The following is a 27,061-nucleotide window of genomic DNA, read 5'->3' on the forward strand; positions in this document are numbered from 1 at the left end:
AATTTCACAACGGTTCATGGCGTTCTAGTGTTCGTTAAAAATACACTGTTAACCTTCCGTTTCTGGAACTTTATAGTTTGGGCTATAGGAAATTCAGCAGTGATAAGAAAAGCAGTTTTTTTTCTTCCTAAACAACGGTCATGGGTTTTTTCTTGAAGCCACCTTCGATACACTTTTAAAATATTTTTTAGGTATCTTAAAATAACTCCCTAAAACTCATGTCGTACGCCAAACTAGGACCTCCAACTATACTGCAGATACAAATAAAGGATAAATGTCAAAAGTTACGCTGGCATTTTTTTGGGGCGTCGGTTAGTTGTGTGATACGACGTCGTTGAAGTTTGCTAATTTGACAAATTTGCCCACAGACGTCATTTTGAAAACTAAGGTACAGCACTAAAAGCTGGAATCCGGAATCAAGAACAGAAAACTGGGATCCGGGTCCAGGGGAATCCTCAAGATTCAGCAATTAGATTGTACAAAAATTAACGCAAATGTTATATTTTTCGATTCGGGACACCAGAGAGAAAGTCTTTATTTCCCGCAAATGAAAAATGATTGGTCTCACGGTTAAAACATGTCAAAATATAATCGCGCATGTAAAAAGGAAGGGAAATTTTATAGTCTATATCTTGGTTTTGAAACTATGTTAAGGTTTCTGGAGACAACAAATATCACCATTTACGTTCACGAGGTTTCATTTTGCATAGCCAGCAGATTATCTGTTTTCACTCAGGCAGTTTGCAGCTTGTTTGACTACAGATGGCGGATTCTCCAATCAAGAGGCGGTAAGTTACCTGAGTGCACACTTTCTTCCTCTTTTGTTTTAAACTTGTTTTAACTGGTTTAGAAAAAGGCTGTTATAATTAAATGTTTCGGCAGGTCGCGGAGTGAAACTACTGGCAGAGAGAGGGAAGGTTCCAGGTAAGTCAGCAAATCGGAACCGAAGGGCGCTGACGATGCTGAAGCGCGCTGTGGTGGCTATACTTATTTTAGTCCGGGTCGTTATTTATTTTATATTCTATATGAGTTATCCACAAATAATGAATAATTGTCGAGCTACCGAGTTTGTCATGTTGCCGTGGGATGTTCATCATTCGTGTTTTGCTGGGTAATTAAACAAGCAGTAAACTGCCAGAGTGAAAATCTTAATATAGTTTCAAAAGCAAGATATAGACAATCCAATTTTCTTTCCTTTATTGCATGCGCGATTATTTTGACATGTTTTAACCGTAGGAACAATCATTTTTTACTTGCGGGAAATAATGACTTTATTAGATTTTTTTCCCTGGTGTCACGAGTCGAAAAATATAACATTTTCGTTGAGATTATTTTCAGACAATTTTTGTATTTGTAAGCATGTATTTGAGTTTTTTTTTTTGAAAGCGTCAGCCCAAAATTTCCTTTTTTTGTTGTTCTTGTTGTTGGTGGTTCAAATATCTAAAAATATAATGTTTCGGGACTACTATAGATTCACATATCCGACAAAGAAATGGTTTGAGATAAGCTGGCCTGTTTGTATCAAAATACCGTTGACGAAGGGCCGTTTCTCAAAGTAAATTGGAAAATTAAACGAGACTTACCTGTAAGTTGAAGTTTGATTGAAATTTTATCCGTCACCAAGCACTGAGGGATTACGTGAGATAGCATTGCGCCTGCGCGAACTCAGTTTTTAAAGCACTTGCCATGTGTGCAGGGGAAAGAAAACCCTGACCAGCAAAATGGGAGGGCCTTAAAAGGGAGGGCACGTAATCCCTCAGTGCTTGGTGACGGATAGAATTTCAATCAAACTTCAACTTACAGGTAAGTCTCGTTTAATTTTCCGATTCTATTCCGTCACCGCACTGAGGGCTCACGTGAGACTTCAAAGCCCACTGCACACATGAACAGAGTAATGACCAACCAAGCAAGTCATATTGGTCAAAAACAGTTTATTAACTTTACTCTTGTAACAAAACGTTAGAAAAGCTATCTGTGTTGATAACAGGCTTGCTATAAAACTTTGCAAAAGTGTAAGATGAGCTCCATCCTGCAACTGATAAGATGTGCTCTAATGGTACAGATTTCAACAAAGCCTTAGATGTTGCGGCAGCCCTAGTACTGTGGGGCTTGAAAAGGTTTACATCAATTCCTGACTTTTGCATTACAGCTTTGACCCATCTGCTGATGGTGTCCCGGGAAACTGGTTTAAATGGCTTGTAATGACTAATAAACAATTGTTGTGCACGTCCACTTAAAGAAGAGGTACGATTAAGATATGCCTTCAAGGTAGTGACAACACAAATTTTAGGGTTGTCCGGGTAAGCTACAAACTTAACAACAGTGGGTTTCGACCCTGGCTTAGACTGTTTAATAGGCCTGGAGATAATAAAAGTCACAGAAGTTTCTGAAACAACCATGTCCTCCAAAGACAAGTAGTGAATTGTCTGCCCCCGTTGAGCTGATACTAATGACATTAAAGTGACTAATTTTAAAGTCAGATCCTTTAGTGAGCAGTCTGTAATAGAGATTGTCGTAAGATAGTTCAGAACCTTGCTCACATCCCATGTCTCAGTATATCTTGGGTTGGAGGGTCTTGCTTCGTAAACTCCTTTTAAGAACCTCTTAACACTCTCTTGTGCTCCAAAAGTCATCCCGTCCACAGGCTTTAAGACACTGGATAGAGCAGACCTTGCAGTGTTAATACCACTGTAACCGATGCCTGACTCAAATAGCTCCACTAAAAAATCTAGTGCCTGTGGGACAGTGGCAGAAACTGGATCAATCTGGTTTTTTTTATGACAATATGTAGTCCATCTTTTGATGTAAGATGAATACTGCTTTGTAGTTCCTTTCCTCCAGAACTGTAAGATGATGGAGGTTGCCTTTTGAGAAATTCCTTGTGTCTCATAGGACTGCCGGACAATCTGCATGCAATCAGAACCATTTTCCTGAATAGGGGGTGGACTTCTTGTGGCATCCCCAGCATTTGTAAGGCAGTTCGTTGTTGTGGTAACACTCTTGGAACAGCCACTAACATGCGAAGAAGTTTGGGATACCAACTCTGGGTTGGCCACATTGGAACTATCATCAATCCCTCTGCACAATCGGTTTGTATTTTCTGTAGGCATCTTGCAATTAAACTGAAAGGAGGGAAAGCATAGAACAAGTGTTTATCCCATGTTACAGAAAATGCATCAATAAAGGCTGCCCCTGGGTCAGGTTTCCAGGATACATAGCATGGAACCTGATGATTTAGTCTGGATGCAAAGAGATCTATGGAGGGCTCCCCCCAGATATCTGTGATCTGTTGGAAAATATCAGATCTTATCATCCATTCCTTGTTGTCTGAGAAAACGCGCGATTCCCGATCTGCCTCAACATTTCTTGTCTCTGGGATATAAGCAGCTGTTAACCATATTTGTTTTTCTATGCACCACTGCCAAATATCTTTAGCAATAGTGTGACATTCCCTAGAATGTACACCTCCCATAGCATTAATATAGTTCACAGTTGTAGAGTTATCAGAGTAAATCTTAACATGAATGCCTTGCTCATTTTTGCAAAGTGCCTTAAGTCCAAAATTTGCAGCTAACAGCTCCAGACAATTAATGTGATATTTTGCTTCTTCCTCTGACCATCTACCTCCTATTTTCTCTGTCTCTTTGACAGCTCCCCATCCTTTAGTTGATGCATCGGTGTAAATTATTACATCAACCTTTGAATTAGGCAATAATATGGGGTAGTTATTGGTCTGTATGTTATCATACCACCACTTTATCTCTGAAAAGCTTTCTTGGGATAATCTCATTTGAGCATTATAATTACCATAGTTTTGTCTTAAGGCTGTAGTTTTATCCCTCTCAAGTTGTCTATAATACAGTGGTCCATATAAGATCCCAGGAAAACTTGACACTAAAAGCCCTATAAAGCTAGCTAGTTCCTGGATTGGGAGCTCAACAAGCTCCATCATTTTCTTGCATCTTTCCCTTATGCGCTGGATTTTTTCCTGTGTTAAGGAGACAGCCATATTAACTGAATCCAAGACAAATCCCAGAAATGTAAGGACTTGAACTGGCTGTAAGACCGACTTATCAGGATGTAGGATAAAACCCAATGTTGAAAATAAGTCACAGGTATCATTAATATTGGCTTGGCAGTCCTCCACACTCTCCCCTTGTAAATAAGAGTCATCAATATAGCCTACATTTAGGTGACCCTTCTGGCGCAGCGTAGCATACACTGGCTTAAGGATTTTTGTGAAGAGTCGGGGTGCACAAGCCAGACCATTTGGTAGACATTTAAACTGAAACAATCTACCTTTCCAGCAAAACCTCAGATATTTTTGATCACCTTTGTGAATTGGCACTGAGTAGTATGCGTCACGCAGGTCTACTGAGGCCATTTAACAGTCTGGAGTCATAAGCCTTATTGCCGATTGTAAGGTATCCATCTTAAAATGTTGATACTCCACATGTTCATTCAAATTCTTCAAATTTAGAATTAATCTAAACCCTCCATCTTTCTTAGGGCGTATGAATATAGTAGAAATATATTCACCAGGGCAATGTGTGGTTTCTGAAATCACTCCTTTGGTCAGCAGTTTATCAATTTCATTGTCAATGACCTCCTGCTCTGGTTTTGTAAAATTTATTTCTTTTGGTGGCATAAACTGCATTGGCTCTCCATTTTCAAACTCAATTTTATAATTTTTCACACTATTAAGTATGAAAGGATCTGAGGTTATGCATTGCCACTGAGAGGTAAATTGTTTCAGTCTTCCACCTGTAATTTTAATAGATTGCTCTGACACATTTCTTACCTCAACGTTGTTAGCAGTCTGATTCATTTTGACTTCCCCTCCCTCTTCCTCTTGAAGTTCGGAGGATGTTTGCGGTCGTTTTTCCACGAGCCTAAAAAAGGCTTCCTGTAATGTTGGTTTCCTGAGCGTCCGCGGCTATGTGCGTAAGAGTTGTGCCTGTGATAATCAGGCTTGTTCGTTGATCGACCACTGTGTGTGGAGACTTTCTTTCCCACTCGATTGACCTCGGTCAATTCTTTCACTTGTTTCGGGAGATCATTGCCAAACAATTGGTCAGTGATCGGAACCGACGAGGAGCAAAGATGTTTGTATTCCTCGTGTAAATCCGGTTTAATAAATTCCCTTCGTCTTTGATTGAGTTCACTGTTTGCATTAGCGAACAATGTAAGTGCATCTGTTGACTTTTGAAGAAGGTCGTTTCCCGCTGGGAGTGACGACAAGTGCTCAAGGAGTTTGTCGATCATATTTGTCAACGCGCACATTCCTTTGAAGATGGATGTCTGCACCTTTTGCAGTCTAACATCTTGGGACCGGACTGTTGGAGTAAGGTGGTACCATACTGGTTGATTGACTCGTACTTTTGTCAAGAATTCACAGTTCTCTGGTCTGTGATACTTGTTCAACTTTTCCTGAAGTTTCTCTTTAGGCAGCCCTTCTTTGAGCATGGCATTCACTACATTCGCCAGCTCTGTGTTTACACTTGGGCCCGTCTCCTCTTTCTTCAGCTCTTGTTTCAAGCTGTTAAGTACCTCAAATTTTCCTTCATTAGAAGGCATTTTTTGAGCCCCGGCTGAGTAAGCCAGCTTTGTCACAGCTTCTTCTAAGCTCGTAGTTTTGTCATCTCGCTTCTTCTTCGTGGGGGGCTCTTCGCTGACCTCGTGGTCATTCTCGGCAGATTTTGCCTCCTGTTCTTCCTCCGTGTCAACATATTGTATTTCAAAGTCTGACTGAAACTGTTTGAACGACTCAGCAATAGTCTTGGATAAATCTTGAGACATCTGGGTGAAACCCTGTCTCAGCGTAGCGGCAAGCTCTTGTAAACCATGTGAGTCAGTTTTGGCGCCATCGGCGCCGTCACCTCTTTCGATGATTCTAACATTTGCTTCAATGTGTTCCCTTCTAGAGCCACTACTTTTCCTTTTTAAGTTGTCTTTCTCGCCCTTAAGCTCAGATTTATCCGAGGTCTCAGGCATTTTTAACGAATTATCGCTTAAAACTAAAATTCTCAGCGTGTTGAAAAAACAAACGTCCGTTCGCTCCAAAGGCGGCAACACACTGAGTTCGCGCCGGCGCAATGCTATCTCACATGAGCCCTCAGTGCGGCGACGGAATAGAATGTCACATAGCCTTCCGTCATTACTTTACCTCTTCAATTTACCTCAAGACGGCAGTACGAGTCCAAAATGTATTGAACTCCATAATGTCTATAACTATGTACCTGTGCAGTCCAAACCCCCCCCCCCTTCCCCCCCCCCCCCACGTTTCCGTCCCGAAAATATCGGTAACGCGACAGAAAATTGGTTTGGCAAAATATTCCGGTTAGTGATATTTTCACAAATCGTTTCACAATGGTCGCGCTTGGCGAAATATTATTTTCCATGCAGGACTCTTTGAACAGCTCCATCCCGATTTCGAGAAGCCAATCAACTACTGCCTTTATTCTATTACTACTCTGAGACAGCCAGTTTTCCATTGACGCAATGGGGCCTTAGAAGCACCATGCTTCAGAATCGTCTAAACAACTGCCTCCTCTTGCATTGTCATAAGTCTATTACGGACACATTGGACATTGTAGACATTGCAAAGAAGTTTGTTCGTGTAAACGAACATCGCAGAAGACATTTTGGAAAATACGAGAAGACTAGAGGTATGTGCTTGACTTTGTGTACGATGAGCTCCCCCACCCCCCATGTTTCAAAACGCTCCGCCGCCTCTGTTAGCCATGCGTGAAGTGATCTTTCAGCCTCCGTGCTTTCCATCTGTAGCACCGCAAGGATCGTTAAAAGTTCTCGGATATTAGGAAAGAACATGTTATTAGAATGTGTCTCTATAAGCCAGGTTATTGAAACTTCGTCTGACACTGCTTGACGCTTCCATCAGTAATTGGTCCAGCGAAACAGGTCACTTTGAAAGGTTGGCGGAAGTTGCCGCAGTACGTGATCTCACTTCTGTTGCAGTACTTTACCAATTTAATGGACCTTTTTTTGTTTGCTGAAGCGAGATTTCAGTTCTCAGATAATTATGTCCAGTAAAGGTATTGCCACTGTTCAGTTCCAGTACTGTACCACTGAATGTTATCCCGATTCCGATATCTACTGCAAATACGAGGACGTTGTTCTGTAGGCCCACTAGTTCTGAAAGAGTTTAAAATATCTTTTCGTACAAACGTTCGAACGACGACTTTCGATTTCATTTCCAGTATACTTCAACTAGGTGGCCTTGTAGAGCAGCAACGAATGGTCGCATTGGTTCCAAAAGTTCCTTTGCGCAAAACAAGCTCAAATATGTGAGAAGTTGTCATGGTGTGCCTCAGTCCATTGTTTTAGTGTAGGTGTGTCCCAGCTCCATTCTTCATCATTCGAGTAAAAGCGTTCGTCGAGTCAGTTGTGATACTTTGGATCCCTTTTATACTTTAACCTTAAACGACCCTAAAGAGGGGGGTGGCTAGCCACCCAATCCACCCCCCCCCCTGGATCCGCCCCTGATCGGACCAAACGCAATTTGTCTTTTTCTTCTCTTTGCCCTTTTTGTGGATCAAATCTGAATCATGATCACTTGATAGTTTTCGCCAGATTGAAGAGAGAACTAAGAAAACAACGGCCAAGAAATCAATCAATCGTTTGAGGTCAGTGACAGGAATGAGGTGAGTCACGGAAAAAATGTAGAAACTTTGCACGCTGTTTGCTACTCTTAGGTTATGATTTCAATTCACAAAAAGAACAGAAAGGGGTTTAAAGTTGATGCTTGGTACAAATAGATGTTTCTAGTGGCTTATTTCAATAAAACAATGAAAGTTAAAACAATTCAAGTGTGCTTGTTGTTCATTTCAAAATGGCGGATAGTGAAAATGTGCTCAGTTTTTTTCTTAAAGTACGAAAGATCCCAAGAAATTGAAGCGGTAGAAACTGAAAACTATCATAAGTTGTACCCCCAGGAGGTTTTTCGGTGAGATTCTTTGCGTACCACGGGTATTCATTGCTATTTTGTTGGAGGTCCTAACGAAGCCTTTAAGAGAAGCCGTTGGTTCCCTTTTTTAAAAAAAATCGTAGAATATTTATTAGAAGAGTTGGTCAGCTATGTTACAAGTCAGAGAACTGAGAAAGCATTTAATGAATAGGATTTACGTGTAAGCGATTCAAAGGTTACGATTGCCTGATTTAGTAGCGTAATGAATGTTGACATTATTTGAGGTTTTGTTGACCAAAAATGCTGTCGATCATTTAAAATTCGTTTCTCGTAAACGAGTCGTTATTTGGTTAAATGGATGCCCTTTTCAAACGTGTGGTACTAAGGCCTATCAATGTACAAAGTATGAGCGAATTCGAATCTTGAGTTGTGTCCGGGATTTCTTTTGTTTTTACAGACATTTACTCTTAAGACCTACCCTGCTAGCAGAGATTTCTTTCTGGAAAGTCTTTTAGCATGTACGAAGTCGTTCGCGTCCCTAGTATTTCGCGTACTCGGTATTCAAGACCACCATAAAGCCAAAAGAAACTGCACTGCATGGAATCCGGCTGAATTTTCGTAACTCTTTCTAGTTTGATGCACGCGTCTTTAGAAAAATTCACAACCTTCCTGACATTCCAATGTGTCTCTATCAATGTCCCGTGTTTCGATAATAGCTTATAAGACATTATATTCACCTGCATCTTCGCCTCCGTTTGTATCTCGCAGCTTGTTGTATTCATTGACGGACTTCCTCCTTAGTTCCACCAATTTCTGGTTATTCTTGTCAATCTTACATTAGTCAAGATTTATAACACGCATGTTGGAAAAGTAGCAAAAAGCTTACTTATTCTTCAAACATTTTTTGCCTGTTATTCTTTTATGATTCTTTCACTTTGTATATTTATTTTATTCATGGGGAATTTAAATTCAACAACAAAATTGGACTGAATTATCATGAAGTCTAAATAATTTATTTTTTGCAATGACACTTGGACCCCATTTACACCAGCGAAAAGATCGGCAGGGCACCCCAAATTTCGGCACCGTGCCCAACCTACTTTGGCACGGCACTCTTCGTTTACACGAGCCAAAATGGATTTCTTTTTTGAGCAAGAAGGTACGCACACATAAGCAAGAACGAAAGACTATCGTAAAGTGTGAAAATGACAAATATTTTCCATTGAAGTATCTGTAGTAAAGGATACTGCTAATCCCTTTTCACACCACGTGATGGCTTCCTCAAACTGATTCAGCTGAGCACATGCACTTGCTCCTAATAAAAAGAAAAATTTAAGTTCGTCATAATTCTTGGCTTATTTAAGAAGGCTAAAAGCTCATTGAAGAATTACATGAGTGAGAACCTTTGTTCAATGTTACGTACCCAAACAATCGTTCCTTGTCACTCTGCAATGAGCAGTGTTTATTTACTATCAGTACGTTCAAAAAGGATCTCGGGGATGTTGATGGTGTTTGCACAAAAACATTCCAAAATTGACAGAAAGCACCCTTCCTCAAAAGGAAAATGCTGTGATAAAACCAACGGGAATATTTTTACTGAATTCTTGCACATAGAGCAACTTTATAAGGCCATGTCAGTGAGGACTTCAAAAACAAATTTGCTATATTTTTCTACCACAAAAACTGCTATCTATCCTTACTATTAAAATGCAATTTGAATGATCCAGAAGTTTATTTTTCCCCGACTCGCACATTTCAATTGTTATTGTCAGTAAGCGACTAACATGTGCTCATTTTGAGACCATATCATGCAACACCAATACCTCCTTTTTTCAACTGGTCATAAAATTGATGTGAATTTCCATCACCAAAACACGATAAATTTGATCACCGTAGTTGATACACGGAAACATTTACGCTCATTTTAATAGCGGAGCTCGGCGTGATGAGGGCGCGCGCACGGATCCGCGCGGGTAAGAAAATTTGGTAACCCGCCAAGGAGGATTGCAGGGCATTCCCATGATGCTTAGCGTAAAAAATCGCTCGTTTCATCTTCGCCGTCGTTGTGTTTTGCGCCTAAAATTACTGGATTTCACTTGGATTTTTTTCCTTCTCCAAGAATGATATCGGTAAGTTTTTTTCGTCTTATCTGTGCTTTGTCATTATAAGAACCAACTGGTGTAGAATTTTGAATTGATTTGGTGTGTTATGTGCTTTTCCCAAGGTTTTCTTTGTGGGCATTATGGCGTGACGAGTCCATTGTGTACCGATGTACGTTCGACAAAGGTATGTTTCGCGTATCAAGAAAAGCGGATCAACTTTGACAACAATAGGCTTTGTTATACGAACTAAAATTGACCTTATATGGCCTTTAGGAACAATGACGGGAACAATGGCGGCAACAGCTTCTAAAGAATCGCGCGATTTTTCAAAATTTTCCGATTACCATACGAGCGGGAAATTTGAACGATCGGAAGACAAATTCTCCCCGGGGGAGGTGGTACCGGTATAATTATTTCGATGCAAATAGTTACTGTGGGATGGCTGGTAGGGCGAGGGTTGTACTCAAAAGTAAAAGCTGCCGTGTAGGTTACCGAGTATGACATTGCCAGTGTTTGCTGGCAAAAGAACTATTCAACCGCTTTATCTAGAGGCGCACTACGCGTGGCAAGTGCACTGGAGGTGAAAGCATGCATTTGGCCAGCGATTAATGCTTGGAAGCGCTGCGAACCTGGCGCCTCTTTCCCCAGTGCGAACATTTAGTCCGGCGAAAAAGCATTCGGGAGCGGACAATATCCCACGAAAATTGGAGGCGCTATGTTATTGGGGGCGCTAATATTTTAGCTTTACGCTCAGCGGGTATTTCAATCATCACTCCGCCGCTCTGGCTCATTCAAATGTCGCGCTACATAAATCAGATTTAGTACCGCGTTTAGTGTGCAGAAGAAAAAAATTTAGTGACTTTGTAATAGCTATTGTTAAATCCAATTGTGAAATCATTTGCTGAATGCCCATTTTAGTTTTACTCGAGCGTTGCGCGCGTTCTGCGAAAACTAGAGTAAAATTTTTAACAATAGAACTATGAAAAACTTTGGAAAGAGAATTATTCACTTGCAAGACCTATTATTCTATTTATGGGAAAAAAATCACACCTTCGTTGAGTGCTGCGCGTTTGATTGATTTGGTATCTACAAAACTGCGTGGGCTCTACGAAAACTAAAAATGATGTTCTGAACAGTCAGTTTCTTTTCCAATGACTGTAAGAATTCGGTTTAAAACTTTGAGAGCCGTCACAGACCGATTTACTCACGAGCAGGACCTTTAGTATTCGGCATATTCTATTCATGGAAAAAAAAAGTCACACCTTCGTTGCGTGCCGCGCGCTCGATTGATATCTACAAAGTTGTGTAGGCTTTGCGAAATCTAAAAAAAATGTTCTGAACAGTCTTTTTTTCCAGTGACTGTTAATCAAACTGAAATAATACAAGCACTCCTTGCACATAATAATATGCTTTGAAATACAATTGCTTATTGGCTAAGCATGCGGTATTCTATTGTGAAAGTTTATTTATGTTTACTACCGTGTCAGACATGCAACTTGCGTAAGTGTGTGCGCACTGTGAAAACTTGAAAAAAAAATTAAACACCATTTCTTTTAAAATGACTGTTAGGATTCGGTTTAAGACTTTAAAAGCTATTGGATACCTATTTACCTGCGAGCAAGACCTGTTATTCGACTTACTCTACAATTAATGACAAAAAAAGTCACACCTTAGTTGCGTGCCGCGCGCTTGATTGAAAGAAGAAAAATCACACTTCCTTTATGAAACGCCGCGCGCTCGACTGAAAACAAACTGAAAAGTCATAATCAGCACGCTCGGCGAAAACTAGAAAAAAAAAATTTTTGAACAGAATATCTTTACGTAGACTGTTAGAACTATGACAGTTTTTCGGAGAGAGATTAACAGGCGCAAGACCTGTAATTTTTTTCGTAGCGACTGCAAGCTCATCATACTGTAAGCGCTTCGCTGAAAACAAGGAAAAATTCTTGATCAGAATGTTCAAAGCTAGCATAAGGCTTGTTTTAAGAAGGAGAAATGTTCAAATTCCAATTCGATGATTTATACACAGACCCTAAGCACAGCTGAGCGCCTCAAAGTCATACACCGGGCATTGTTCCCCCGATCGCTACTTAGCTTTCGATTACGCGCAATAAAATATAAATGTTTTAGTGCTTCGAGTTATACCGGGCATTTTATTAAGAGAGAGGTGGTCGAATCTGAATGAGACTCATGCGGACTTTTTTTTTGTTGTTGTTGTTCAACTCTCGACTTTCTAATCAGTCTGATGCGCGTATGCGCGCACCGGTGGTCAATCCTCCTTGGGGTACACCAGTGACAATTGACCTGTCGAGTGCAAATTTACTCTGCCCACTACCCCAATACAGCTAAATTGTCACGCCGACAATTTCCCGAACAGTCGTGAGCTTTTCCGCTTAGCTTCGACCAAAGTCCCTCAGCGCTACCAAGGACAAAAAGACTATTGTCTAACGGCACAATGACCAAAGTTGAGCCGGAACAATAGACCATTTCTTGATACGGATCCGTTTTAATGATAATTTATAGAATACATTAGCTCATCGAAGCGTTAAATCTGCCCTCAAGGAATAGAAGAACAATATTATTCGAAATGTATTCTAATGTACTCACATTTTTTAAAATTAAATATCATTTTAAAATGCATAAAAAAAATGGCGCCAACAGTTACTTTTGGCGAGTCTTGTCACACGAGCGCGATGTTTTGGTTGCTTGTTTTCGTAAGTGCCATCACATCTGTTCGCAGCTTTTCGCTTTTCTTTCGTCTTTCCTATGGGTCAGAACATTATTTTTGCATTGCAGTCGTCAGCTTGGTGATCTTTGAGTTGCTTTTGACATTTTACAAGCTTAATGGTAAGCTTATTGATTTGAGATGTTTGTGCTCTTTTTTTCAGATGGACAAATATTGCACATGTAGTTCTAGCAAGAGAGCTCACGTCGAAACCGGGACAACACCAAATAAGCCCGATAAAAAACGGTCCACGCCAGTTCGTGGAACTTCCAGAAAAAGCCTCTTTTCTGATGGGATCGATCAGACTAACCGGACTCCATTGGCAGAGGTACATGTAGGATAACATTTGGATGTCTTCCTTTTAAAATACCGAGTTTAAGCTTAAGCTTATGTTTATTTTCTGTGCATCTAATTCATTAGGTAACTCGGAAAAAATCTCCTTCAATCCTTACAAGATTGCGGGGACTAAGGAAGTCACCAAAGTCACCGAAACAGCTATTTGTCTCCAAGAAAACGAGAATCGTTTGGCAAAGAAAGGAAGATGTTGCCCTGGTGCAGTTTGTGGCCCTACACAGGGATTTGCAGCCTACAACAAGCGAGTGGCCTTCTCTGAATTCGAAGTCAAGTTACTGGGAGAACGCCTCAAAGTACATTCAGGAGGTAGGTGGTACCAGCTATCCTCGAGAAGGTAATAAGTGTTGTTCAGTTTTATACTCGGTCACTTGTAAAATAGTAAGTTAATTCTGAATATTCTGTGAAGAATAAATTACATTTTTCACCTCAGGTGGCCCCAGGTTTACACATTTTTAATGCTTATCAACTCTCACTTGTGGTTTGCTTGTAAATTATATTTTAGCATTTATAAATCATAATATTGTTGATGTTATTGTTAATTTTATTTAATTACTCATTCTCTTGTAATATGAATGCAGCTAGACCTTGTAGCTAGACAGTGTTCCTTGTTATTATCAAGAAACCAAGCACACAATTGCTTTATGGAAATCTGTTTTGTATGCATATGCAGTTCTGTGAGTAAGCCTTTTCCCATTTTATTTTAGGGTCATCTGTTCGTCAGCGGGTTGTTGTCTTTTTGAAAGGCAAATGTAACACCGTAGATGATGCTGAAGGAGAGTATGGTCTTTCTGTTGAAAGCTATCTTGGTGAAGCCGCTGAAAATGTAGAACCCCAGCCAGATGGCATTTCTGATCACGTACTGACTTCTGTTGACCATCTTGGGCAGTCTCAGCTTGAGGTTGTGATAGCCAAGGCATTCCACAAGATCACCGACCAGAAGGGTTTACTTGTTAAGCTGGAACTAAATCTCCTCTGTTAAAACATCTGCGGAGCATAATACAAGATCTCTTCAAAGAATTGTGTTGCACAAAGAAGGATCTTCTACTGGATCATCTGTATCTACAGCGCGCCACTGATCTTGGCATCGATTCCAATCCAGGGGACTATGCCAGTTTATCGATGAAGGCAATGTTACAGTTACAAGAAAAGGGAAAGCCCAATCTTGTGTACAAGTGGTCTAGATGCTTGAACAATGAGGAAGGCAAATCCAGCCTGGATTTCAACAAAATGCCATTTGGCTTAATTCAGTATAGCATTGAGTTTTTCAGTGGCACACACGTTTCCCAGGTAGGTCAGTTTGGTTGTTTTTAGCTATAATCTTACTGGAGTTCTCTTTGGGAATAATTGTTCTGGTCTAGTCCTGTCATCTGTAAACCTGGTTTATGTATTACAAGAAGATAGAACTTAAGAATATTGAAGAGCCGTAACCAGGATTCATGATGGTAAAAAAAAATTTCAAACGTTCTCTGGTTAAAAATTGAAAAGGTAAGAACTTTCGACAATCGTCCAACGGATAATATACGGATCCACTGAAGACAACAGGACGGTTGTCGAAAGCTCATACCTTTTCAATTTTATTTTTGTTTCAATTTTTTCAAGGTATGAGCTTTCGACAACCGTCCTGTTGTCTTCAACGGATAATATCCTGACCTGTGGGAGACAACAGAATGGTTGTCGAAAGCTCATACCTATTCAATTGTTAACAAGAGCACGTTTCAAAATTTTTAACCGAGGTAGAACTATTTTCGAGATTTGGCTCAAATAGCCTACAGCAGCAACGGTTTTCATTTTTGTCAAACCATCTTGCTTATCTTAGATTTTTGTCTCAGATAAGTGAGCCACTTGACTTCAAGATGTGGCAGGAAACTATGGATGCTGAATTTGGGAGTGGTTAATTTAAACGGCTTTTTCGAGGACCAATGTGGAGTGGATGTGATAGACAAGATGTTGGGGATCCTAGAAAGGTAAACACCAAGAGAATTAATGATTATGCTAACTTTGCTTGTGCAGCTGCTGTACAGTAGTTAGAGAAAACTATGTTACAAAGCAGTGTAAGTGTTGGCTCTCATTATGTTAATTTAGTGTGAATAGGTCAGGCTACAACATCATGGCTGATTACTCTTTTCAAAGAGTCGTGACTTTTTAATGTCCCCTGATTGTAAAGTATAGGAGGTGTTGTCCTAGAAATTGACAGTCTTAATATCACTGGCTAGTAAGCACAGTCAGCATGAACTTACCATGTATTTGTAATCCGACTGTACTTACCAGGTGATTGTTATTTGAAATGCTCATGTTTGTTATTAATTACTAAACGGTCATTCATATGGTTATTTTTTTTTTATTTCTTTAAACATATTTTATTGTCGAAGTTTGCCCTAAGAGAAATAAAAAACTCATCGAGAGGGCTTACTTCGGTTCGGCTCACTTTGGTTATTATACTGTGCAGTTCATATGCAGCTCATAATAATATTATTTCATCACTTATACTTTCAACATTCACTTGATTTTCATTGTTGGAACCTGGGAATGGAATTTTCCACTTCTGGGTGATTTGATTATAATTATGCATGAGTTTTTGCTCTTCTCTTTTATATTACCATGTAGGCCAGAGTTAACATTCCTTGTGTGAGCACGCAGACTAAAAACAAGAATGCTCAGAAGACATCATTTAACACCAAACCTGAAATCCAGGTAAAGTTTTCTCAAGGGATCAAGTTTTTGTTTTTGTTAACATTCTGTCAATTTTCTGCTCCGGTTTTAAAGAATTAATTAAGTGAAGGGTATTTGTGGAACAACAATTGTGCATAATACGTCCTTAAAAGAATTATCGAATCATGATTATTCCTTGAAATACCATTTAATAAATGTAATAATTTTTATTTACATGGTTACTTATTCAGATCCATAATTTATTTAGCAGTTTAGTTTATTACCAACTATCACTTGCCTTTCTTTTTTCAAATGCAGACAACAGCAATTAAAGAACTAAGGAGGTGTAACCCTGAAGGGATGTTTTGGGTCAAAGCAGATGGTACGGACATAAAGCCAGCCTTACTAGAGTCCATATGTCAGGAATGGAATGGTGATGTTGATATGCAAGATGGAAAGTTAGAGGCACTCAGACTTACCTACGATCAACGTTGTTCTGTGGGTAGTAAATGGAAGAGTTCAAAAGCCATTGTCATCCTTGACAGCAGAATTAGACAAACTTGAAACTGATCGCCAATTTCTTGCCCAGGGCTTGCAAGGTGCTGTAGAGACCTTACAGCTTAAGATAAACAGCCCCAGCACTCCTTTGGAGACTCTTAAATCATTAAACTGGGACATTTTTGAATACAAGACCCTCCTTGAACAAGCTACTGTATTTTATCAGAATTTTGAGGTATCCCTTGGGAATCTACACCCAATACAAGAAAGACCAGTGGGACCCATTTTGCATAGTGTCAAGAAAGAATGTGATGCCTATCTGCAATACCTTCGGAATTTGTTCAAGAAGAAACGTCTTTGTGCTACGCATGTCCTGGTATTCATGATTGCTGATGAACGTCGCAACTGGAAGCCATATACTATTCCTATCCAGTATGTCCCATATTGTTCTATGAGAGACCAGGAAGTGAGGGATTTCACAAAAAAGATCAAAGAAGCAATGGTTAACGAGGATCTCAGAGTGGTTGGAAAGTAATTTTCCTTCAACAAGAAGAATAATAGCAATTATCAGGAGGGAATAGCACTGAATATTCATTTATATAACAAATAAACAAATTATAGAACTATTTTGATTAGTATGTGGCAGTCACTGAGGATAACAGGCTACTACTCAGGAAGTAAGTATGTGTAACTGTTAAATCTACATCTGCTTTTGTAAACCTATCCAAATTATTTGCTTTGCTCAACAGGTGCAAGTACTGATGGTGAATTTGAACAGCTACGTCGAATTGGGGAAATGCGTCCATTGCACATTTGGCAGCTTGCACACTATGCACGTTACAGTGTAGGAAAGACGAGTAGAAGGACACTTCTTCAAATGCTGGAAATGAATGGGGGTATGGTTTCTTTGTATCTTAGAAGAACAGAAAAGCTTACTAGCTCAAAAAGTAGTAGGCTCACCTTTGACATTATTGGTTATATTTTCAGAGTGCAAAATATAATTATTGTTTTACTTTCTACATGGAGGTACAAAGGAAACATTACATATTATGCCATGGTTTTTAAGAAGGTCTTAAAAATTATGAACTCTGAGTGGCATTTATATAAATGTAATATTATAAAAACATTCCACTTAAAAAGAATTATTTTGACATAGCAACACCAAACATCATTTTAATATTTAGTCAGCTTCATGGTGGAAAAGGAAAAGACTTATTTCCATTTTTACTGTCTTGATCTTCTTTTATAGTTGATGCTGCTGGTCAGCCCATTGTTTCACGTCCAAATGCAGCAATACCCAGTGAAGTTATAATGCAACTTGCAGACCCCAGAACTAACCAGAAAATGAGCCTTGAAGATGCTATAACATACATCCGGGGTGGGCTGGTTCCAGCAGGGCACACGCCTCATCCATTTAGAAGAGATACACCAGAAAGTTTATTGGATAAATTACGGTCAGTAGTTACATTTTACCAATTCCGAGCTGATGTGAGGTACTGGAAAGAACGTGGGGTTGACTTTTCAAAGTATGTGTACGTTCCTGAGGTTGACCCAATTACTGGTGAAACACACCATGAACGAGCAGACCACAACCACCTACTGAAACGGATGGATAAGCACACCAGAGATGGGGGTAACCAAGATCTTACCTATGAGCGGTTTGATGAAGCCATGCGTGACCCAAAAACTGGCTTAACTCATGCTGCCTTGGTAGGAACTCGCAAACAGTCAGTACCAGATTCAGAGAAATTGTTGTCTTTCCATGTGGCAAAGTTTTTCAGAGAAAAACACTACTTCCCCGACGCTGAATATGTGGAAACTATTGCACAGTGGCACGAGGCCTCAGATGGTCGTGGCATCTCCCAACTCCAGCGTTGTCGGCAAAACTACCGCATGCTGAATTATATTCTGGACGAATGGATTCCATGGCACAGGGACCATGACCTCTCTACCATGGACATCAATAAGTATTAAAACGTCATTTTCATTATCAATAGTCTTAATGTTATAATATTTAGTGTTGATTGAGTCATTATTTGTTGACCTAGTGTCTCATCCAATTATTAGTTTGTTATTTGATATAGGTAAAAAGCATATTTCATTGCTATGTAATTGTAAAATATTTTATAATCACATTTAGTTTCGCAGAAATTACCCTTTTTTTTTCTTTTTTTGCACAGACCCATAAATGGCATCAGAGGGTTTTCCAGAGAAACTGTTGTTGACGTTACCACAAATATCGAAAGCCAGGAGTTTCGCCGTCGACAAAATGCTGAGATTGGCTTTGAGGAAAATCCACGTCATTCATCAACAGATGACCTGGAATGTTTCTACAGCATGTGCCATGGCTGGCTAGGCCCAGTTTTCACACTAAAAGAATTTAAGACGAGGTGGAGGAAAATTGTGCGGTAAGTTCTGAAAGTGTAATCAAAAGTAAAATTACAATCCTGATGCTTATGAATTTTCCTATCAGGTCAATTAACATTTTATTTGTCACTGGTGTGCCAGGTAGTTTAACCATCCTGGCTTTTAAGCTAGTAGAAAGGGGTAGTAGATTTTGAGAAAATGATTTCAAGAGCATAACATTAGACACCCTTTGACAACCCAAATTGTTTTTATGTTTTGTAAGGTTGTTTTAACAGTTCCTGCTTTGATCTTTTCAGTGAGTTCTCAAAACGGATGAACCCTGAACTGCCTTTCTTCTGCCACACCCTGAACGAGAGGTTTTCAACTGACCTATTACCATCATTTGACGAAGCTCCTATAGGATGTAATGAGAGCGGTGGTGACAATGATGATGAAACAGACTCTAGAAACCCATTTCGTCTTCACCGACTCATCAGAAATACCAGGGAAGACAGTTCGATTTTTGCTGCAGGAAGATCTTTCTTGCCAGCAAGAAACAGGGTGTCGACCAGGCAACGATTTCACCGTTTCGATATCGGTTTCCCCCCACTTTTGTAATACCGTATTTTCTCAATCAAATGCCAGGTACCAAATAAGCGCCAGGCCTCCAAGTTGGAGTTATAAACACTGAACCCCCTTAAGCATTTTACTCAAGGTATTATGGCTGTATATGTAATGGATAAAAACCCTTTCTAATAACAACCGCTTTCAAATAAACTGCTGAACACCACGTCTACAAAGCCAAGTTTCATTTGAACACTGGGGCGTTTAATCAAGAAAATACGGTAAACTTAGCACGATGTTTATACAATCAATACATTTATTTATTTCATGAATTTTTTTTAGATGTTTCCTTGAGAACCTTGTTGGGGTTAGCAGAGGGGTCTCAGGTCAAAAACCCGAGAAGCCTGGCTTCCTAACCCGACAAAAGGAATGGCAAACTTAAGAAAATTTAGAGAGAACCAGAGCTATTGACCCCTCATAATTCTTCATTGACTCTCTGATTTTGAAAGTTATCTAGAACACTGGGTTAGTAGCAGCTGGAAGAAATTGATGCATTAACATGTGAAGATTTGGAGAGACATCTATTGACCCTTTTCAATAATTTGTTATCATTTACAGTGTTACAAAACAACTGTCAGTGATCTCACTAATCAGTACATTTTATCTTGATGACAGTTTTGAGACACTTAATCATAATCTGGTTCCAGTACTTATTAAAAAGCTGATTACAGTTGATTAAGTTTACTATGTATTGATTTTCAACTGGCGCCCCCCCCCCCCCCCCCCTTTTCTTTCTGTTACATGTAAATACTAGAAATAAATAATTTATTATCTCTTAAAATGAAATAAAATGAAGTGAAATGAACAATGTACACATCTGTGAATAAAATTTTCACAAATTATTAAACTTGGCAACAAATGGAAAAACAAATGCCTCAGAGAAAGTGACAGAATGAGCAGCCAAGCTGCAAATTAGACAACCAACAACTGCAACAAAATTGATGTACAGACTTTATCAAGGGCAATTCTGTTAAGCATTTCCTTTCAGCTATGCATTACTTGGTAAAGGTTGCGAACACAAGGTTTACGTATAGCCAGCTGTTTATTCTATTTAACAGATTCCATTTTGCTGTGCGTCTGTTCTGTTATAGATCACATAACGTCAAAATGTGGTTAGAACAAAAAAGTAGCAAACAAGCTGGAGACAAGTTGGTCACTGATGTTGTTACCACATTTTGACGTCTTCAGTGATCTATAACTGAACAGAACCGCAGATGAAAATAAACTATAACGTACTACAATTGATCATTATACTTATAGTTCCCATCATTTGGAAGCCATTTCCCAGTCTTGGTAACCATAACCGATGCACAATAAGTCCAAGTTGGAGTGTCTGTCATGATGAACTGGCATTTAATGTTTCTAAATTTAACATATTTTATCTCGTTGTTCCTTATGGCTGCAGTAAGTTTAGGAAGTTTCTCTTTGGGGATATAACCTATTCTGTCCCACTGAGACCCAACTTTGGATTGAATTATGAGAGCATTGCAGTCTCTTAAATTGTCTGGCTCAGGGAGTAATCTAAGTTCAACTGGTTCTTTAGCACACAACAATTCCCTGCATTTTTTTAAGGTGCTCTTGCAATCTTGATGAAACGAGCTTCCACGTAGAGGAACATATTCAGTAAACGTAGGAACAGATTCCTCATGTTCCTCCTCTTCCTCACTTGCTTCCTCGACATTGTCTTGATTCATGTCATTTTGTTCTTCGTCTTCGCTAGAATACTCGTTAGAGTCATCGACAGAACCAGCAACAGGGGTATCACCATTGACCAAAACTTTTCCCAATTTGGGGAAGGTAGTATAATTACACTGACATCTTGTTAACTCGAGCCAAGGACAACAATCGGCGAGAGAATCGTCCTCGGTTGAGTTTTCAAGATCCTCCATCGATGTTGGTTTGGGCTGCTTTGACACACGGCTTGAAACACTAACAATTTCAAAATCCACGATAACAGAAATCTGTCTTCCATTAGTTTCCTACGTATAGAAAAAAATAAGTACTTAATTTTCTTTTCATGAATTGATCGAAAAAATGAACTATCGATCGTTTTATTGAAATTTTATGTGCACACATCGTCTTCAATAGAACTTCCTTGTATGTAAGCTTCTGTATGTTCTACGATTTAAAAAAGTTATACTATCGTAAAAGGAAAACAATAAATATAATTACCATGAAATAACAAGACGATTTGACGTTCATAAGAACAGGACTTTGAGCAGCAGAAAGCTTGCCTTCGGACTCCACGCTCCATAGAAAGCAACAGAGACGTCGAACGGCCAATTCGCTCGGAAAACTGAAGTGCCTAAGCACACAAAGAACTTCCAGGCAGGGAAAACTAGACAGTGGTGTAAACATTTTCGTTTCGAGATCGATACAATGGAGATACAGCAGTTTTGAAACATTAAATGGACGCTCAGAGCACGGTACGAGTCGCACCGCATCCATCTTGTCCATGTTCAAATGCGAGATCACGTGGGCAACGACCTTTGACAATATAGTTGGGTGCAAAGCATCATGGAAATGCCCTGAACTCCTCCTTGGTAACCCCCCAATGCCAGAAATTTTCGTAAGGTTATGACGTCACTTTCCTCTTTCCGACCGTTCGTACGCAGCACCACAGGAAAACCAATGCGAATGCTGCATTGTATGGCGGGAAGTTGCCTTGTCAACGGCGTTTAATAAGAAAAAGGAAAAGAAATGTTGAAGACAACAAAATACAAAGTCAATTTTTGCGACCAACGGCGGGAAAAAGAGCAAGGCAACTAGGGGCGAGAGAAACAAATCGATTCTTTAAGAGCGGCTGCCTCTAAGATTCGAGAACCGCACTTCACCTATTACTACGTCGAATTTCTGATATTTCGTCTGAAAACACCCTTGGATTAACTATTTTCGGAAATCATATTTTAATGTTTCAAGGTATTTTATTTTAAAAGAAAATTGCAAGATTCTGAAAATGCGGCCTAGGTGCGGTCACGGGCCGATGAAAATCGCGAAAATTTAGGTCCAAGGACGAAGCCCAGCTCACGGTGTGAAATAACCTAATGAACTTATAGAGGATATCACATGGCCACGAGGAGATACGAAATTTCTCTTCGAGTGTTGAAAAATATGCGCTCGCTCGTGTGAAATATTTTTCAAGAGGAAAAAAGAAATTTCGTATCTCCAAGCGGTTATGTATTGTTCTGTTTATTATATAAACATTAATGAAATACCAAATCATTGGAAAAGTACGATTTTTTATGTCACCATAGCAACGGTGATTTTTTTACGTGTTAAGATAACTTTTTATTTTCGTGTGTGAAGGTATCATGTTTTCAGGCGTAAGCTCTCCTGGTATTTCATTGGTGTTTACAGCTGTTTCGACAGAGGTTGTCCAATAAAAGCGTACACGACAATGCCGAAAGGAATCCATATTGCCCGCCATCTCAAGTCATCGCTACACGGTCGAGACTTAAGCAAGAAGAAAGGAAGCGAGAAAAGAAGCAAGAAATCTCTTTACCCGGTCATGAAAACAGCTAAGGCAGACGGTCACAGAACTTCTCTAATTAACAGTGGAGCAAGTGGCACTGCTGAACGAAAATTACAACCATCTAGAATTCCAGGAACGTCACTAAATAAATGAGAATGATGTATTATTCTAGAAAGTGACATAGGCATACTTCGAGTGCTCCTATCAGGAGTCGAACCTAAGTCCTTCCGATTACTAGTTCGGATGCTCTACCACTGAGCTACAGGAGACTAGTGGGAGCTAAGGCCATTAAACTAGGTTCATGGGACAAATATCCTGGATACTGCTAGGATTTATAATTCATTGTGAGACAGTCCGTTTACTCAAGACTGAAGAGTGTAAAATTAGAATCCTGTAGTTTTAGATGCCATGCTAAACTTTGTATCAAGAAAAAAGTTCTCTTGCAAAAAGTCGTTGACTCTGTATTGAATAAACCTATGGTTCAACATGTAACCTAACTGTTAAACTACGTAGATTTCTTGGGCTGAAAGCGAATAGTGAGGTCTATCCATAAGGAAACTCACGCACACAAGAAAGAGCATGTTTGATCATCTCGCTTTTCACGAGTGACGATGCCCTTGGTAGGGGACGTTAGGGGAGTTAGGCCACCTATCATGAACGTCCTTTATCACGCAATGTGGCATAACCTCTCTCACGTCGTCAATAAGGCAACCCAGTTGTTGTTGTTGTTTTTCCAGATACGTAGGGTCGTCCCAAAGCCTGTTGTCCTTCAAGGTCGTCCAGTACCACTTGTAGTCTTTGCGCCTCCTTGTGTGGTTTGTTATGCGCGCATCACATCTTCCGTTGGGTTTGAAATCGGAAGATGTAATACACGGAGCGCGAAGACAGAAGTCACCGGTTGGCAACTCGTGAACTTGCGGCGCCGCGGCTCTGCTGGACTGATTCTCCCAGATAGCTACGGCTTCTTCGTTTCTTCTGGGAAAGAGACGAACAGGTGATGGCCGTAGTGGTTCGTCCTCGCAAGGCAAGGCAAAACGCTTTCTCGCTGTAAAAAATAAATATTTTAGAATAATAAATTGACAAGGTTAACTACGATGAGTCATGCACACAACTTGTTGTGATCATCCGTTATTGTTACGGAGAAATAACTGACATGAAGGGAAGTGGTAAAGTTCGCATTTCCTAGAGTTATTCACTTGATCATATGCAGTATATATCAGTGCTACTAATCTATGACCGCCGGAAACGACGACATATCATATCATGTCATGCCATATCTTTGGGAAACTAAACCGAAAATTTCGAAATTGTTCTCGGTGCTGGTATATCAAATTATACTCAAACAGTTTTTCGGCTTTTCTCATTGGCCGAAGTCTTTCCTGTAATCGAGTTTGCACTGATATCGAGGAAACGAGTTTACGAAGGAGGGATACGTTGTAAATCAAACGGTCGAACTCAGTATAGTCTACTAACCGTTTCCACTTTGGATGCGCGGTACGGACACAACTTCACAGGCCACCTCTGATTGCTTAAGAAGACGAATAACTTCATCCTTTTTGCTCTCGTCAATCTCGAGAGTTACCTACGAAAAGAAAGGCAACAAAAGCTCTGGTGAAATACAGCTCTAGAGGCTAACAACGATACAGAGAGAATCGATGTAACCGAAAGGAATTCAAAAGAAAGTGATATGTACTTACCCGTAGGCGTTTTCTATTCGCAATGTCAGCTCCACCTAACATTTTACAAACACTTTCCACGCGTGAGTATTTCAGATTCGGAAAATAAGAGTTTCGGAATGACGGCCTATTTGCACTGTACGCAGTAAAAGCAGAAGTAAGAGACTTGTGTGTATCGCGACCTGGAGACTAATTGACAGCTCCGTGTCTAGAATGAAATGACTGACTGCTCGCCCAGTCCAAAGCTCCTTATATAGCGCGGGTCCTTGTTTAAGGTTACTTTACAGTGTGCCGAAAATTTCATTTAATAATTATAGAATATGTTTCTTAGTATATGCATGGAACAATGTTTTAGGCCGGACTTAGGTGTCACATTTGAGAACTCTTACTCCAATCGAAGTCAATAATTCGCCCAGTTCGCTGCAATTATTCAATCGTCTTCTTAAGTATTCGTAATTCATGTTAATTACGATCAGAGAAAGTCTCAAATGATACAGTAGCGGCAAACGTATGTAATAAACTATCAAATAAGTCAAATTTTAAAGGTGTTGGTAACGCGAAGTAGTTTTAAGCGGTGGCTGGAAAACCATTTGCTAAGGTCTCAAAATTAGCACATTTTTGTCACAATTAAAATTTGCGTATCGGGGAAAAGAAAAATCTTTTAGATCATCCAAACTGCATTTTAATAGTAAGGACAATAGTTTTTGTGGTAGAAATATAAAGGAATTTGTTTTAGTCCAAGATCGAGTGGCACATTCTTAGTGACATGGCCTCTCCGTTTTTCACAGTAGAGTTTCATTCAAGAGGCAAGTTAACGTTGCAAGTTAACCTATTGCCATCCTGACCATCAATATCCAAAACTATTTTGAAATAAATCCAGTGACTGAGTAATACGGTAACTTTTAATAATAAGACTTGACTTCCATTGGTGTAGTCAAGCGTTCTGCCTTGGTAGAGAATCAGGCCGAGGGTCGCTTCTTTCAGAGTTTTCCGACAAACGTCACGTTTTATTACGCTAGGAGAAATCTATGGTATTTAGTATGGATGCTATTTTTGGCGAACTCGGGCCAAAAGAACTGATCAGTTTGTATTTGTGACGACAACTTTTGTTTCCAGTTGATCATTTGGTTGGGTTACTGCGCCTTCTGGTTTCAGACTCCTCCTCTTTTTAACTACAGTAGAACCCTGGTAACTCGAACTCTGAAGGGAGACGAAAAACTGTTCGAGTTAGCGGGGGTTCGAGATATCGTGGTAGATCGAAAATTCGACTTTTCATGTAAATAATTTAATATAGTTTATTGATTATCAGCACTTCAATATACAACGCAGGGCAAATGAAACTTACTCTCATCAGAAACTGTAATTCCCATGTAAAAACTTTATCAACATTTTAAAGAAAGAATTGGGACGTCAATAGATGTGAACATTATGGACTTGGACTCAGCTACTAGAGAACGTGTTAGCTAAAATAGTTTAAATACATGTAGACTGTATTTTCACAGGCGTTTCAAGGTCCAATGGATACATGTATTCATTCATTGTAGCACTGTTTTTTGTTTTCTATGTGACAGCTTAACAGGCAGTGCATGTGGTTTGACTAAAAAGATCGGAAATGACTGTCAAATGCGTGATCTGTTGCACTGATTAAAACTGATGAAATTGCTTTAGAAGTGTCAATTCCAGTGTTTTTTACCGATAACATGACAGGAAGAGCTAATAGGATGACATCAGTGGTGAGTTACAAGAACCAGAATTTGAGTTATCGGGGTAAATTTCGATCAAGGGAAACAAAATTAAGTTCGAGTTAGCGAGGAATTGGAGCTATCCGAGTTCGAGTTATCCAAGTAAAAGTGACTTTTAAAAAAGTGAGGTCAAATCCAAGGGAAACTGGACTTAGTTCGAGTTCGAATTACCGGGGTTCTACTGTAATTGTTTAATCTGAACCACTGACCCTAACTTTTGAACCCACGGGGACAGGAAATAGAGACAAAAGGGGATGGCCTTATTCATCATTGGAAGAAATCCGATTAACGCTAATCCCCGATTAGAAATTAACCGAGGTTATCTCGCTCGTTAGAAATGTTTTCAAAAACTAATTTTTGGTTAATGGTAAAGAAAAGTCGTAAGTCACAACTTACAGACAAAAATCTTTGGAAGAATCTTATTTTATTGAGTCAACGTTCACTTTAATCCGGGATTAGGTTAATCGGGCTTTGAACAACCGGGCCCATATTATTGGAAAGTGTGAAAGTTGAGATAAAAACACTAAAATATTTGTGTGCAACATTAAAGGGGAAGTATCACAAAAATTTGCAGTTATTTTAAAAACCCAAAAATGTTTGACTGTCAGCAGAAACAACGAAATAATTGTCAAGTTTGTTAAAAATTATCACCCCAGTGCAATAAAACTGTCGATTAGTGCCTCTGGCCAGAGACAGAGTAGGCCGGTTTGGATTGAAACTTGAAAAATATGAGGCTAATGTTTTTCAAGTTCTCGCATTTTTGTTTCCAAAATGTGCTAGAACAAATCACGAGTTGTTTCTTTCAAGAATTGAGTTGATTTCGTTCCTCTCGTCGTTCTAGAATTATTTGGCAGGTGATTGTAGGTCTTATTTCATCATTTTTAACAAAATATATCAAAAACCCCATGATACTTCCCCTTTAATATTGGTTTTAAAGTGGCACCTT

At 39.5% G+C, this 27,061-nt stretch overlaps 4 protein-coding genes across 13 annotated transcripts in view; 2 read left to right on the forward strand and 2 right to left on the reverse strand.

Moving 5' to 3' along the window:
* Nucleotides 1-27,061, reverse strand: part of LOC146476379 (uncharacterized) — a 131,743-nt gene that overhangs the window by 16,198 nt on the left and 88,484 nt on the right. For all 10 annotated transcript variants that reach the window (XM_085114576.1, XM_085114577.1, XM_085114578.1 and 7 more), the window contains 2 exons: nucleotides 9,175-9,242; nucleotides 8,665-8,758 (listed from right to left, as the gene is read on the reverse strand). In XM_085114576.1, coding sequence (XP_084970702.1) covers nucleotides 8,665-8,758; nucleotides 9,175-9,242 — 162 coding nt within the window. The remainder of the gene's footprint in view (nucleotides 1-8,664; nucleotides 8,759-9,174; nucleotides 9,243-27,061) is intronic.
* Nucleotides 2,839-6,079, reverse strand: LOC146476380 (uncharacterized). Its single transcript, XM_085114582.1, has 2 exons — nucleotides 4,802-6,079; nucleotides 2,839-3,122 (listed from the first exon to the last, which is right to left on the reverse strand). Exon 1 carries the CDS (start codon nucleotides 5,992-5,994, stop codon nucleotides 4,825-4,827), a length of 1,170 nt encoding a protein of 389 aa, XP_084970708.1. The 5' UTR covers nucleotides 5,995-6,079; the 3' UTR covers nucleotides 2,839-3,122; nucleotides 4,802-4,824.
* Nucleotides 10,117-14,547, forward strand: LOC146476381 (uncharacterized). The gene is made up of 3 exons (XM_085114590.1): nucleotides 10,117-10,213; nucleotides 12,918-13,082; nucleotides 13,175-14,547. Exons 1-3 carry the CDS (start codon nucleotides 10,136-10,138, stop codon nucleotides 13,493-13,495), a joined length of 564 nt encoding a protein of 187 aa, XP_084970716.1. The 5' UTR covers nucleotides 10,117-10,135; the 3' UTR covers nucleotides 13,496-14,547.
* LOC146476382 (uncharacterized) lies at nucleotides 16,893-19,530 on the forward strand. The gene is made up of 5 exons (XM_085114532.1): nucleotides 16,893-16,932; nucleotides 17,005-17,151; nucleotides 17,505-18,222; nucleotides 18,436-18,663; nucleotides 18,919-19,530. The coding sequence occupies exons 1-5, from the start codon at nucleotides 16,893-16,895 to the stop codon at nucleotides 19,217-19,219; spliced, it is 1,434 nt and encodes a 477-aa protein (XP_084970658.1). The 3' UTR covers nucleotides 19,220-19,530.

The sequence above is a fragment of the Pavona decussata genome, unplaced genomic scaffold (assembly GCF_977016875.1).
Source record: "Pavona decussata unplaced genomic scaffold, jaPavDecu1.1 SCAFFOLD_77, whole genome shotgun sequence".
Taxonomy (NCBI): Eukaryota; Metazoa; Cnidaria; class Anthozoa; order Scleractinia; family Agariciidae; genus Pavona; species Pavona decussata.

Coding starts and splice junctions, on each gene's coding strand:
- LOC146476380 (XM_085114582.1), bottom strand. CDS start 5,994: ATGCCTGAGACCTCGGATAAATCTGAGCTTAAGGGCGAGAAAGACAAC.
- LOC146476382 (XM_085114532.1), top strand. CDS start 16,893: ATGTGGCAGTCACTGAGGATAACAGGCTACTACTCAGGAA. Junction 16,933..17,004: donor AACAGGCTACTACTCAGGAA/GTAAGTATGTGT, acceptor TTTGCTCAACAG/GTGCAAGTACTGATGGTGAA. Junction 17,152..17,504: donor AATGCTGGAAATGAATGGGG/GTATGGTTTCTT, acceptor CTTCTTTTATAG/TTGATGCTGCTGGTCAGCCC.
- LOC146476381 (XM_085114590.1), top strand. CDS start 10,136: ATGTGCTTTTCCCAAGGTTTTCTTTGTGGGCATTATGGCGTGACGAGT. Junction 10,214..12,917: donor CCGATGTACGTTCGACAAAG/GTATGTTTCGCG, acceptor TCTTTTTTTCAG/ATGGACAAATATTGCACATG. Junction 13,083..13,174: donor ACCGGACTCCATTGGCAGAG/GTACATGTAGGA, acceptor CTAATTCATTAG/GTAACTCGGAAAAAATCTCC.